This window comes from Lutjanus erythropterus, chromosome 2, assembly GCF_056507025.1.
Source record: "Lutjanus erythropterus isolate fLutEry1 chromosome 2, fLutEry1.hap2, whole genome shotgun sequence".
Classification (NCBI taxonomy): domain Eukaryota; kingdom Metazoa; phylum Chordata; class Actinopteri; order Lutjaniformes; family Lutjanidae; genus Lutjanus; species Lutjanus erythropterus.
The window spans coordinates 34,641,070-34,653,208 of NC_139318.1; the positions used below are offsets into that span (position 1 = coordinate 34,641,070).

Sequence of the window (12,139 nt, forward strand, 5' to 3'; positions counted from 1 at the left end):
ATGGGTTTGCATTGTGTGAAAAATGCATAGAATCATTAATTAAGAATCATTAAGATTTTTTCAATAAAATGCAGTACTATTCTGGGTTTGTGCTCTCGTAATATGAGTAACAGGACTTACACTGGATATGCTATTATTAATCAAAGGCCACTGGTCATGCATGAGCACCAGTGGAAAATGTCTGTCATGAAGGAGAAAAGTGGACACAGAGTGTCAGTTTTTCTAAGAAAAATGATCAAGTTCCTGTTTCTTCACACAGCATCTCACTGTTCAAGATTAGCGATGCAGCTGTGTAACCTACAGTCGCTCCCTTATAGATCCTTTTTGGGCTGATATCATGATTATGTCATCGTGTTAGCTGGAGGCAAAACAAAGAAAAAAACTGAAGGCAAACACAGAGTAATAGGCCACTTAATTAAGCTAAAATGTCATCTTGCTGTGTTGATGCGTGTCAGAATCGAAGTAGAAATGGCTCAAAGTTAATTTCATACAAGCTGCCGCTGCCAGTCAAAAAAAAAAAAAAGAAAAACAAACAAAAATAAACAAACTGAACTTAGGAAATGTGAAGAAAGGAAATATTCTCACACATATTTTCATTATTAAACAGAAAAATACCATCAATCACTTTCTGAATTCAAGTTTTTCTCTTTTACCAAATGGGCTTCAATTGCCTTGTTAACTCTGGAGAACAAATGTCATTTAAATTCAACAAACAGAAACAAAATAAAACTCACCAAAACTTTCTTAGTCAGTCTTTTCACGCTCTAACAATCACCAACTCTGGGTTGGTTGAAATAAATCTTTAATTCTCTGTGTTAGATGTGAAAATAGTCTGGCTCTACAGGCTGTTTTCCTCGCTCTCGTCCTCCTGTCACAGTGTACCATCGTCCAGCCAACAGCAGTGTCCTGGGACAGAGCAGCGTGGAGCAGCGCCTGTCACTGTGCAGACCATTAAATTTAACAAAAATTGCCTAAAAGTACAACCAGTGATGGACTCAGCCAGTCCCCAGTCCTTTGGCAATTGAAGAAAGTCCATCCATTGAGTGAGTGTGTAAGGGTCAGCCAGCCTGCTCCCGCTGGTTAAAGTTAACCTTTCCAAGTAATTCTCACGGTCCCTGGAGTGTCAGTGACCGTATATATTCAAGGAAACAAGCCAACAAAACTTGCTAGCTAGTGTTAGTTAATGTGTTTGGAAAAGTTTTGCGTCCACTTAAGCTCTGCCCACAAAAAAGCCATTAAGTCATAAATTTTATTGACTATTAATTGATTATTAATTTAATCAGAAACTATTTTGATAACAGATTAATCAGTTTGAGTCATTTTTCTCGTCCTCTTTGACAGTAAACTGAACATATTAGAGTTGAGGACAAAATGAGACATTTGAGGACGCTGTGGGCTTTTGAAAACACTGATCAACATTTTCTGACATTTTATGGACCAATCAACTAATTGATTGTTGGAGAAAATGACTGCCAGATTGATCACTAATGAAAATAATCATTACAGGAGATACTTGAAAAATTGTTGCAAACATGTGGGGGACACAGACATACAGGACAGGATTAATTAATTAATCGAGACGCTAATCAACAGATTAATCGACAATGAAAATAATTATTAGTTGTAGTCCTATGAAACAGCGTCAGCATCAAAGCAATAGCTTACTTGTAGGGTGAGTTTATGAAGACAAGCTGAAGGCTGCAGAATTGATGTGCCCCAATAAATAAATAGTTCATTAATTGTCAACTTCCTCACAATATATTTGTACTTATTTACACAAAAAGAAGGGAAAATACTTGGAGGTGTTCATATTTATGCTAGTATGTAATGGTTTTAATGGTCCTGCCTACTTCAGATCAGAATGGGCTGTATTTGGCCCAAGAACTAAATAAAAAAATAAAAAAGTAAATAAATAAATAGGTTTGACACCCCTGCTTTAGACCAAATAGCTTAAAATTAGTTTTATCTGCAGAAGATTTATGCTCAGTTATGCACCTGAAATATGAAATCCTCTGAACTGTACTCTGCACTTTCATTAATTATGAGTGATCATCCTGAAAAATGCACCCTGTGATCATATGAAAAGCACCCGCCGTGTAAAAGGAATATTATCGACGAATGTGAATAAAGACAGATGGATATTGATTGGGAAAATTTGATTTCATTGTAATATAATCGTATCACTTGTCAGTTAGGCTTCACGTCTGCATAAATCAAACGAGAGCACGACCATTCGCCAGATATAAAATCAATGGAGGCTACGGGCTCTTTCATTCGGCGTCGACCCCTCGTCAGCACAGTTGAGTCTCTGTGCTGCTCCGGGAGACCCTGAAACTCTAATTTTAATGCAGCTGCATATGTTGCTGTGTGTTTGCATCAATATTTGATATGCACCAGGCAATGAATGCAAAAAGACAGTTCACTATGGTCACAGAAACAGTGTGTTCACCATCATCATTAAACATGGAGCAGAACGCTGTGTGATGTGACTGTAATATTTAAATATAAAGCTCCATCTACTCAAGGCCTAAATGATTTAATAATATTAATATATAATGTTCTCTTTATGTAAGATTATTAAATGATTAAAGACTTTTACAGGAGGGAATGTAGTGGAGACATAAGGATACAGTAACTACATACACAGTCAAAAACTTTATTCAAACACTTTTCATTATTCACCAGGTTCCTACAGAGTATAGAAAAGTATGGACGTTGAATAAAGTCATTTTTCAGGTCTGGAAAAAGAAAAGAGAGAATGGAAAAAAAAATCCAGACTATGTAAAATATAAAATTCAGAATTTCTAAAAATAAGTTGTCATACAAGCGGAGTAGGGCTGCACAATGCTGGAAAGAAAAATCACATTACAATTGTTTTGACGGATATTGTGACTGTGATATGATTCATAATTAGTGGGATTATCACTTTTGCTTCACAATTTTCATTTTCACTGCAAAAAGCTATTAAAATCATGATGATGTGACATTTGGTTTAGGTCTGTATTCACCAAACTTATTTTCTTACATCTGGAAAACAAGATTTGTAGGCCAGACCCTCTCTGCAGCACTGCAGTACTTCATTATAATGCTGTTTTCTCACACATTTTTACCGTTATCAAAAAATTGCAGCTTTTGCAATTTGGACATTGCGTTTGGCCATTTTGCGATTTTAATAATAGTTTGATTAATTGTGCAGCCCTGAAGTAGAGTGTTTTTCACTGCATTTGGAGCAGGTAGCCAGCACAGCCAAGTACCACCAGTGTACCACTGTGTGAAAGAGCACAGGCCAGAGCAAGCTTGATGTCATTGAAAGCAGCACACAAAGTATGGCGTGCAACTGAACACTCACTCCTATGCAGAGCCACCTCTATACCTGTATGTTACGGCCTGCAATACAGCTCTGCCCCAGTGCCCAAAACCAGACATCTGTAACCAAATTAATTTTATTAATTAATTAAATCTTTACATAACATCACAAATAACCAAATATTAAAAGATTTAACATTTAATATTAAGGATTTGGAGGAATTTATTTGCAGAATATAGCAGAGATTTAGTGTAAATTTCATAAGTATGTTTGAATGAGCCATTTAGATCTGCTTCTTCCATGGAGGCAGCCATCTTGCACAGCAATGTTTCTACAGTAACCCAGGACGGACAAACCAAACACTGACTTTAGTTACGACCTGTCGCGTTTTTTTGTGAGTTTTGCAGCTGCCTTAGGAGGGAGTAAATAAGGTGACAATGCAATCTGCAAGCTTACCACTAGGTGCCACTAAATCCTCCAGACTGGTCCTTTAAGCATACTTTCAATTCAGTCTGTAGGATTTAGTGGCATACAGCAGTGAGCTTTAAGATTGCAAACATCTTGTCTCACCCTCCCTTTCCAAGCCCTGTGGCTAGAAAAGGTGAAAGTCCATATCCATTGTCTGCTGTGGGCTACTCTAGAAACAACTGTGGATGTAGATATAAACAGCTCTTTCTGAGGTAACACAACCCAACAGTCCTCATTTATAGGTGAATATACATTAATGAAAACATAGTTATGAATATTTTGTTCCTTTTTTGTGCTTCATTCTGTCAATAAATCCACCTAAATCTTATGCACTGTACCTTTAAGGGGAAATAAAACATGTATAAATAATATGAATATGGCTAGCACTGGCTAGTTTACTTCCTGTTTTGATGTTTGACAGTGACACATAACCCAAGTTTCTGCATAAAAGTGTGGACTGAACACTCATTATGCCACTCAGTCTATTATGTTACCATTATGTGTGCCATTATGTTGTCATTATGTATGCCATTACGCTGCCGTGTTTGGTAACATAATTGCATAGATAATCAGAATGTAACACATATGTTAACAACAGCTGGATTTTAAAAGCAGTAAATCACATAATAAACATCTAGCTCTTTGTACTCAGATGTCAAATGTGGTCTGAAAAGTCTAATGAGAAGTCTAATAACGTATTGAATTCTGAAACAGAAAATGTGTAGGAAACCTGTATTCAAATTATTTTTGTATTATTTCATGATGGTTTATATTGTTGTCAGGAGTCACTTTTTGTACTGAACTTTGTTGGCGTAACAAATGTGTGTTTTGTTTTTGTTTTATCAAGGTGATTGGTTCGCAGTTTTCAATTTATTATGCTGGCCACGCTCAATATCACCTGTTGAAAGCCTTATAGTGAAACTGATACAAAGCAGTGGGAGTTAATGAAACGAGACACTACTGTTTTAAAGTCAGGAATAATATCAATCTCAGATTCCTTGAATATCAGCCTTTGATTGTTTTTCCAAACGTATTAATACCGAAATGATGCAGATTGGCCATTGATTAGCCCTATTATAACAGCCTTTATTCCCTACTTGTTTAATCTGGCTCGATGCCTGCAATGCATAATGTGCCAGTTCAAACACCTGGGGCCTCATTTATCAAAGCGTGCAAGTTCAAATGTGTGCAGTGGAACTGTCTGTAAGAACAAGAACATTGGTATTTATCAAACATGTACACGCACAACTGCACACAGTGAACAATGATCAGACACACCTATTCATCCATCTCCTTCTGCACGTACAGGCTCATTTACATGCAGAAACACGCTGGGAATGCCATATATGGTCAACGCTTCCCTCGGAAGGTCCTAACAGACTTCACGTAGCTGCTGCTACAAAGGATTTTTGGACATATGTCACTTTTTCTGTGTTTTTCTATGGATTATTAATGTTACATTGCGTGCTACAAGGTTTACATTATTTACGCACTGAATTGGTTGCTTTACAGGTGGTTTTTATGAGTGAAAGTGGTAAGGCCACGAGTGACATGGCGTGCACAATTCGTCAAGGTCTGCCTACCACCAAAGTGAAAACAAAATGATGTGCCTGTTTTGTTACGCTGTAAACATCTAACTTTCTCTCGGTTAACATCTCGTGGCTGAGACCCTGAGATTATCACAGCTGTATATGAAAAGTATGCTTACCTGATATTTATTTGACACCTACACAAGTGGTTTACCCACAGATAAATAAGTAAACATACAGTATTTAAACAGGTGACAGACAAAGACTTGCAGCATGCAAAATAGGCATTTTGATCTCAGTTTGCTTTTAAATGTTTTTCACAGTTTCAGCATGACAGGAAATATACCTGGCGTACGTCCTACTCGCACAGGACTAATATTACCATGGGACCTCACAAGATTTAGAAATTACTCCCCCACATCTGTGTGCTGCATGGTACATTTGCAAGGGATATGCAGAGTCTGTTTTTAACAGACTGTAATTTACTGACATTATTCCCCTAATATGATGTCAAGGCTCTGTGTAACATCGATGTTTCAAAAGCGGAGCATCTGTTCTTCAGCTGCCACATTAATAATATAGTTTAGAGTTGTTTTGCCGACTTTCTGCATAAATACACATTTGCAGCTCGTTTAGATCATGTAACAGATGCTTTGTGGCTGTTCTTGAATGTGACAGCCTTGTGTCGCTCCTAACCTTCTCTGTCATCGTCACTCATTTTAAATGTCAGTATAGCCGATTCTCTGCTTGTCCAGTTGTCTGACAGCAGAAAACAGATGTTAAGAAGAATAAATACAGCCCTAAACCACAGAGATGCTAATACTTTACAAGTTACAGACGTGGCAGATTTTCACAGGATTAAGATCACAGATCCACAATTATTACACGTTTCTAGAGGTCTGCAGTAATACTACTCCTGTGTGAATGAGGCTTTGGATAAAACATATGAAAGTCAATGGTACCCAAATTGTTAGTTATTACTGCAGATTTTTTATTTTTAGCAGACCTTCTGTGTCTCTTATGTCACGTTATAGGTAGCAGTAGTAGAGAAAGTAGATGGAATGTAGACGTAAAGACATAATTTCTCTTTTTACTTTGTTTTCTAAATACAAACAAAATACAGTACGAAGTAAATACATGCAAAAATATCTACAAGAACTGTAGTTTACCTAACTTTTTCCTCATTGATTGATACAGTTGATCTGAAAATAGTTCATTAAACGCTCAGGCTCATTTCAAAGATAAAGAGAGAAACTGAGTCTACTGGGGTTAATCTGCCACCATGTTGCTGATTGACACCAGAGTTTGGGTTTGTGCGTCTAAGATTACACCTGTGTGCCATTAAGGGATTGTTGTTATTCTTGGTCAGTAGAGTTTCTACATTCACATTACGAAGCGCAAGAAGACGTTGATAAATCACATTCTATGCATAGAAATTAGTTTTAACATGGTTTGAGCAAAGAACAGGGAGTATGCACAGCTGATAAGGTATCTCCTGGGATGCCAGTCCATGAACGTGTCAGTCTAACAGCCAGTTTAGAGTTTTTACCTCACCTGATCTGCATGTCTCTGGACTGTGGGAGGAAACAGGAGCAAACCAGGCAGACACACAGAGAACATGAAATCCACACGGGGATGGGTATCATTACAAATTCATTGATAGAGATATTAATACAGATACACACACTTGACCTCTGTATAAGGGGTGGCATTGTGTCGCTCCAGCTGAAACATAAACTAAACTCATAAAAAATCCAGTGATGCCTCCCATAAGGCTCTATGACAGACCACCAATGAATCACCAATGAAAAATGAACTCTGCTTAGTCCAATGATGAGTGACACAAGTGTCTGAAACAATCAGTTTGAGTTAGCAAGGGGGCATGGTTAAAGTAAAGATGTGGGGCATAAGTCACAAGTCAAAAACAGTATTCTGCTGAATGCACTGATGCCTCCCACAAGAGTGTACAACTAAATAACTAACTTTTATAAGAGTGGTCATACGTAACTCTATTTAGAAGTTGTAGGCCTTTTTATTATTGACCATGCCCACTGGCATGCCCAACTTTAGCCAGCTGCCATAAACAGCTAATCAGCTGTCTTTTAGCTCATGAACGTTTCCACAAAATCTTGTGGTAGTTTGTAAATCCATTTGGAACTCCTTTTTGTGATAGGCCACTCCCATTGCCACGCCCCGTTTTTGGCTAATTGGCGTGAAGACACACACCTTCACAGATACACACACACACACCTGACCTCAATGCCAGATTTCAGTCATCTAGGGTGAAAATTGTGGCTGCCAAAGGTTGGGGAATTTTTGAGGAACGATGACTGACCGACGGAGCTGCTGTGAAAAAAGACATGTCTTGAAAAGATGTGAAAAGATTCAGCAGTTATTTATTTATCTTTTTTTGCAGTACAAACTGAAAAGTTAAAGCTACTACAAGGAGATTTTAACTGATTATGAAACAGTCTCAATTTAATACTGATGCCTCTGTAAAACCTAGACGAGCAAAGGAGATCAGCAGTGAAAAGATTGGCCATTTCTATTCAATTATTCATAATGGCTGCCACAAGGTTGGATTCTCAGTGAAATTAGATGACTATGTGATTACATTTTCCCTGTCAAAGTTACAGCGAGTAGTACATTAAACAGTTTAACCAGATTTTTCTTTCATTTCATTTTATTTTTGACTATATATTTTGTGGTTATTATGGTGGGAAAAACTACCTCTTTTGTCCACAGGAGCCTCCAAAATCAACACAAGATGAAAGTCCCTTGTAGTAGCTTTAAATTGTAGATGAGTTTGTGAGTTATTGCAGTTAGTTCCATTTTCATCCAATTTAGTGAAGTTCGCACTTCAACATTGAACATTTTGCCCTGTCAGCTGTTTATGTAACATTACATAAATAACAATAAGCATTGTAGGAGCTTATCGATATTTTGGCACTGACCAATCAGGAATTTGTGCCAATTTAGTACTGGTTATTAGTTCTCAATACCCATACCAGTTCCTCACAGGAACAACTCTGCTGGGTGCTTCCTACCCTTCATGCCATGAAGCAGCAGTGGCAACCAGTGAGTCACTGTCGTCACATAATAATACTGAGAGAGCTCAGCATGATCATGAAATTAAAAAAGAGAAATCAAAGAAAATGTGAGTGGGCAGGTGTGATGATATATTTTTATAAGGTATAATACGAGATTCTCCACAGTCTTGATAATCTTTAAACCATAGCATCTCCGGGTTACAGCAACTATTTTTGTAAAGAAATTTACTAAGTAATTGTTACATACTTGAACTTCTTTCACAACAAAGCACTGATAATGCAATAACTCTGAGGCCAGCTGAGCATCCTTGTACAGTTTCAAGTATGATCAACTTTCCCTTTCATTCCAAGGTTCAGTCCACGTATCATTGTTCCAATTGGATGACAGATGGCCATGACTTAAAGATGACACGCGCGTTTGCGAGCAGGAGCTTGGGCGCTGCTTATGTATATGTGATGCACTAAGCCGCGAGCGTTTGTCTTGGCAGCAGCAGGAAATGGCTTTGTATCCCGTCTCAGAAGAGCAATGTGTAACAGTTAAAGTCTGTCGCTCTTTGTCGAAGCTTTCTTGGTAAATTCCAGCCGCATCCCTGAGCTCTTTAATTGAAAATAGTGAGAAGGCCCAGCACTTAGAAGGCGATGCCGAGTGACAAGCAGGGAGGAAAAGCGGCAGGAAACAGACATCCTACTTTATCCCCGAGCCAGCGCTCAAAGGACCTAAATCTCTTGAATCCAGCCTGCCATCACCATGATAAGCAGCACCAGGTCTCTGCATGTGTGATAGAACTGTGTTTGCACAAGTGTGTGTTTGAGTCACCATGTCATCATGATGTTCCTCCGATCCCAGAATCAAAAGAGGCCATCTGCTTCATTTAAAATCTATACAGCAGAGTGCTATAGAATAGGAAGCTGTCAGCTGTATCGATTTTCCTTTTATCCTCCTCATCATTTATTTATTAATTTATCCATTCACTTTCAGTCACCCCCCTGCAGTAAATAAGACTCCTGTGGGGCACGTATTGTCATCAGCTGCCCTACTTAGGAAGTCCATCTTCTCTATCCTTTCACTCCTCATCCGGCTATTGTTAACTCCTCACAGATCACAGTGTGTTTGTCAACCTATCAGTAAACCTAATGAATAAGCAACTACTCCCCACGACTTCTTCTTTCAAGCTCAAATACGACTGCAAGCTATTTCTCATGTGTATATTTTGGTTTTTAGATTTTGTCTTTGGCTTGTTTTTCACTCACTGTCTGAAAAGTCCACTGCTGCAAGGCCTTTTCTACATTTCATTAGTAACAACAACTGCTGCTGCTGGATGTATCATGCAGACCAATGTTTGCATACAAATCATCATCCCTGTTGTAAATGTCCTAACCTCTTGTCGTCAACAGACGAGACGTCGTTTGAAGCAGGGATCAAAGTTCAGATCCACACCCAGGATGAGCCGCCGTTCATAGACCAGCTGGGCTTTGGAGTGGCGCCGGGGTTTCAGACCTTTGTCTCCTGTCAGGAACAACGGGTACGTCTTGGGAAAGCTAACAGAAATCAAACACAGAAAACACAAAAATATATCTCAGCACTTTATCAGGAGAGAAATTGCAACTTAATATTGGTCTTTTAATTCAGTTTTGTGGTTGTCAGTAAATCAATTTTTTTTCTTGCACTGTCAAAAGGATGCAGACATATAATGAGCCACTCCATTATGATAATGAGAATAACCTTTATTTGTAATGCTTTTTCCAAAACAATGTCACAAAGTGCTTCATAAAAACACACACACACAAACAAAAAACACAGCCATTAATATAGAAAAGATGATTGATACAATGCAAAGTAAAAAGTTGAATGTGAAATCCAATGTTTTTGGAAGGGATTTGAAGGAAGTTACTGAGGTAGCAAGATGAATTTCAACAAGAATGGTGTTTCAGAGTTTTGGTGCCCTGCCGGCAGATACACAGTCTTCTTTAGTTGTAAGTCTGGGTCGGGGGACTGCTCGCAGAGTTTTGTTGTAAGATCTGAGTTCAAGAGCACAAAAGCCCATAAATGTATGCTGGAGCATGGTACGATTTAAAAGTAATGAATAAAACTTCAGAGTAGTTGTCACAGTAGTTTTAAACGCTGATAGAATGCTAATGTTAAAAACAGATACTCAATACCTCTTTCAATACCAAGACAAAAAGAAAAATGTCCCCGACATACACAAAATAGGATATAGGCATTTTTCTTAACAACCTGCAGAAAAAGTCACTGAACACCGGTTTTGCTCCAAGCCTAGTTTCAGGCAGGATAATAAAGACTGAACTGAACTGAGTTCTTGAATTAGCACTTAATTCATTTTTTATAGCTTTGGGACTTCCCATATTAAAATTAAAGAAGACTGTAACATTTTAATCATGTGATATCGCAAAAGGTATTGAAGTATCAATATGTTTGACAACCGTACTTCAGAGAATGGTAAAAATGATCCAATTTTTGAAACAACCCTGAGTGGTAAAAACTGAACTGAACTACCTCATTAACATGATAATCAAAACTTTGAATTAAAGACAACGCTTAAATTTCTGGCTTAATGGAGGGATCCAAGTTATTAGATGTATAATGTGTTTAATGACCCAAACTTATTTCTGATTTCTCTTCTTTGATAATGTCAGACCGCTGGTGGTTCCTGATTTTATGGTTACATAAAGTTGTGTCTCATCTGCATAATAATAAATATAGATTATATTATGTATTATTCAGCAAAACTTTCTCATAGCCTTTGAGTTAGGTCTTAGTCCACCTAGAGATTTTGACGTCATTTTGAGTATTTTGTTGTTTATGTGGCAATGTGTGGGGGGTGAAACAGCTACAGCAAATTCTAAATCATTTGTGCCTTCTTTTCAACTCGTCATTCAATTTAATATATTAAGTTTTTTCTTTCCGTGTAAAATAAACATTGGGTCAGTTTGTCTTATGTCTTATGTCTTATGTTAACCAATAAAAGCTCCTTCTTTGTTGCTCGTGGAGAAAGTCCCCAGACTTCCTATAAAGTATCCCAATTGTGAGTTGTTGAGTTACGAGAAACTTTATAAACTTTGTTAAAGAGGTCTTCTTGTAAATTCGGCAAATGTTATACATTAAATTATCTCTTGATCTCTTTGCAAATGGAATGATGTAGCTATATGTTTTTCTTACACAAATAGTGGGAAATTGAGATCCAATTACAAGTGGTCACTCTCAGACGCTTGTAATTCCAGGTGTGAACTCATGGACTTACTGGATTCATGCTGAGGTTTCCAGTGTGATACCAGATACCAATGTGATTTTGCTCTTTTGTTGTTTTATTTTTGTTTCATTGTCATTGCTGAGTTAATACAGCCTGCTTTAGACCATCTGGCTTTGCTATTGGTTTATAGTGTGAACATACAACTGTACAAAAACTCTTAGACTGGCTGTCATTAATGATGTACTTCATACTGGGATTACTGGGAGTGTTTTAGGGCTTTCAGCCTCAGACATCCTGCGTGACCCAGGTGACCCTGCAAGGGGTGATCAAACCTTGGCCTGTTTCCCAGCAGCACTCACTCTCTACTTCTCACTCCCCTTGATCCACAACCATCTGGAAGATCTCTCTGGTCCCTCTGAGGCACTCCTGATGGCTCTGCCCTCACCTGCCCCCCATCACTCCGCAACAGACTGGGAGCTTTGCTGAACTTTCACTGGCCAGTCACTATTTCAATCATGTGAAATTTAAACAGTGAGCACAAGCTGTTCACTTAGCGAGCTTATCAGAAACCCTCTG

At 38.1% G+C, this 12,139-nt stretch overlaps 1 protein-coding gene across 2 annotated transcripts in view; it reads left to right on the forward strand.

Annotated features, from left to right (window-relative positions):
- The window catches only part of asic1b (acid-sensing (proton-gated) ion channel 1b), a 233,644-nt gene that overhangs the window by 194,938 nt on the left and 26,567 nt on the right, over positions 1-12,139 (forward strand). For both annotated transcript variants that reach the window (XM_084737987.1, XM_084737976.1), the window contains one exon: positions 9,750-9,877. In XM_084737987.1, coding sequence (XP_084594113.1) covers positions 9,750-9,877 — 128 coding nt within the window. The remainder of the gene's footprint in view (positions 1-9,749; positions 9,878-12,139) is intronic.